The following is a 2,485-nucleotide window of genomic DNA, read 5'->3' as shown; positions in this document are numbered from 1 at the left end:
TTTACTGTTCTGCAGTCATTCTTTTAAACACATCAAGTTGTCTGCTCTTTGACTTTATTTCAGTGCGTATTTGTTTGTACCAACTCTTGTCCTTGGTCCTCAGTTAATCTGAAAGAAAATGTCTACACAAACATACAGAGTGTATCTCTAAGCAAATGTGACATACCAAACTAAACACTCATCGAGCATACAAAATTATGTTGAGAACAATGTTTTAGCTAAGATAAAACTTCATTCTCGTACCTTTGTTTCTAAAGTTTCTTTTTTGTTAGTGGTCTGGAATCAGCAAGGAAAAAACCACTAATATTTGCATGAAATTCTTAGTAACAAATAAAACCCACAAGACCTGAGACAAGTCAAGACAAGACAAGTCAACCTAAAGGCTGGTCTTCACTAGAGCATAAGCACAAGCATAAGCATAAGCACAAGCATAAGCATAAGCACAAGTGAAAACAGCCACGACATAAACATAAGCAGAAGCAGAAGCAAAAAAAAAACGAACCCACTTATGTGTCTTGTGTGCAGTTTTCACTAGTAATGCGCTCGACATAAGCATAAGCACAAGAAAAACAGAACTGTTCGTTTTTCTTGTGCTCATGCTCATGCTTATACTTATGGCTAGCGGTAGTGCTCGTGGGTGGAGTTGCGCAAGATGGCGGCCATACTCCAGCTAATAGGTTGACAGAGGCATGCAGCCTTAGTTTATAGCATCCTTTGATATAGGACATCCATGTTATGGTCAACTGACACTGGTCAAAACAAGGTATCTGCTGATCAGTAACATGTGACCATATCACAGGCTCAGTCTTACAGCCAATAACATCATGACTAAACCGCTAAATATTTGCATGCCATCAACTCCTCTACAAATTTTAATTCCGAGAGGGTCAGAAACCAGTGGGTGCACTGGAAGGTTTTTGGTTGGGGTGTATGGCCTAAACCTTGCTTTACCCCATTTCAAACCAAAATCTGTCATTTTCAGTACCATATTTCAGATCCAAGCCAAAAATTGACACCGCATTTCAAACCTCAAAAATTTGAACAGGGCTCTGACATATGAACGGCAACTAACCAGAAATGGCTTGGAGAGAATTAGTTCCTTGTATACAAGCCAGAGTGAAAACACACTATTCCAGACCAAACTTGCACAGGCCACACAGACCTATATGGACCATATCATGGTGTACCCCTCCCCCTCCCCCGTGAGAAACCACTGATTGTAATTCATTTCCATGTAGCTTGCTTTGCCTTTCCGTCTTTGACGACACGAGAAGCTGCTGTCTGTGCCGTTCTCGATCGTGAGTCTGCTCTGCTTTCCAAAGCATCTTGACTGGCCAGTTCTTCATCATATCTGATGAATCAAAAGCCACAACCATTAGCAAAGTACTAATAGTCTGTGTTATCTATTTATACCAGATACATAACACATCAGTGACATAAAGCCCGGTTTCTTCAATGAATCGAAAGAGTTTCGATTCCCGATGTTTGGTTAGTTGGCCTGGGTGCAGCACAAATCAAGCCCTGCCCCTTAATCCCCCGTCTCTGTTTCTGGTGCTACATAAGCTGATTTTTCCCCCAAACCCATGGAGGTTGTAGTCAGCAGGAGGAGAAACAGAAATACTAAAAGAAGGTTATTTTGCAATATAAAGACAGTTTAACTACATAACTTTTCATTAGACAGCTATGCAGTTGATAATTAGCATTCACTTTGACCAGTAGAACTGAAGGTGAGGTCAAGGATCCCTACGACTAGGATAAGGTCTCAGCCCACTCATTGTACAACAAAGGCTGGTGACATCAAATTAAAGTAACTTACAAAACTTCAAAACTTCCCAAAGCATCTTTGGATGGTAACTTATTCCACCTTACACTGAAAAGTAAAGCACAGCAGACTTGATGAGTGAACAAAGACATCTGCAAAGTCCTTGTATGTAAATCTCCTGTAATTCTTGTTTTCTTTCTTCAATATCCTTCACTACTTAGCCTTAATAAGACTTGGTTTCATTGACTTGGCTTTACTATCTTTCACTTGCTTATCTTCATTATCACTTTACTTTATAATGTAAGGGGTTTTAACTTTACCAAAGACTTTGGCCTCCTTTGGACTCAACTTCACTTATCATTTAATAATTATATTCATTATTATTTCAATATTCTTCACATTTTTTTTTTTTTTAATATGTTTTATTAATAACCTATGACATAACAATACATTGCAGTATATAACTTACTTACAAGTAATTATAGGAGTACAAAAAACAAAAGTGAGAACTTACGAAAAAAAAAAGAGATAAAAGTACAAGAAGAAATAAGTACGAGAAAGAAAATAAGACGGAGAACAGGTTCCTTTTTCTAAACTAATAGAGTTAATATCTACAATGGCCAGTAATGTGGCTCCTTTTTTTTTGGTTTTGTTGTTAGATCCATTTTGATATTCTATTTATTGTTAAGCGTTACAACTTTATCTGTTTCTTAGATTTGTGCT

The 2,485-nt window shown here is 37.7% G+C and overlaps 1 protein-coding gene across 4 annotated transcripts in view; it reads right to left on the bottom strand.

Annotated features, from left to right (window-relative positions):
• Positions 1 to 37: 37 nt before the first annotated feature.
• LOC110054105 (polyglutamylase complex subunit TTLL1-like) overlaps positions 38 to 2,485 on the bottom strand; it is a 101,000-nt gene continuing 98,552 nt past the window's right edge. For all 4 annotated transcript variants that reach the window (XM_089284978.1, XM_089284977.1, XM_089284979.1 and 1 more), the window contains 2 exons: positions 1,817 to 1,870; positions 38 to 1,351 (listed from right to left, as the gene is read on the bottom strand). In XM_089284978.1, the coding sequence (XP_089141104.1) occupies positions 1,225 to 1,351; positions 1,817 to 1,870 (181 nt within the window). In that variant the 3' untranslated portion in view covers positions 38 to 1,224. The remainder of the gene's footprint in view (positions 1,352 to 1,816; positions 1,871 to 2,485) is intronic.

This window comes from Orbicella faveolata, unplaced genomic scaffold, assembly GCF_042242905.1.
Source record: "Orbicella faveolata isolate gen_17 unplaced genomic scaffold, um_ofav_v1 contig_13, whole genome shotgun sequence".
NCBI lineage: Eukaryota > Metazoa > Cnidaria > Anthozoa > Scleractinia > Merulinidae > Orbicella > Orbicella faveolata.
This window is presented reverse-complemented; position numbering and strand designations above follow the sequence as displayed.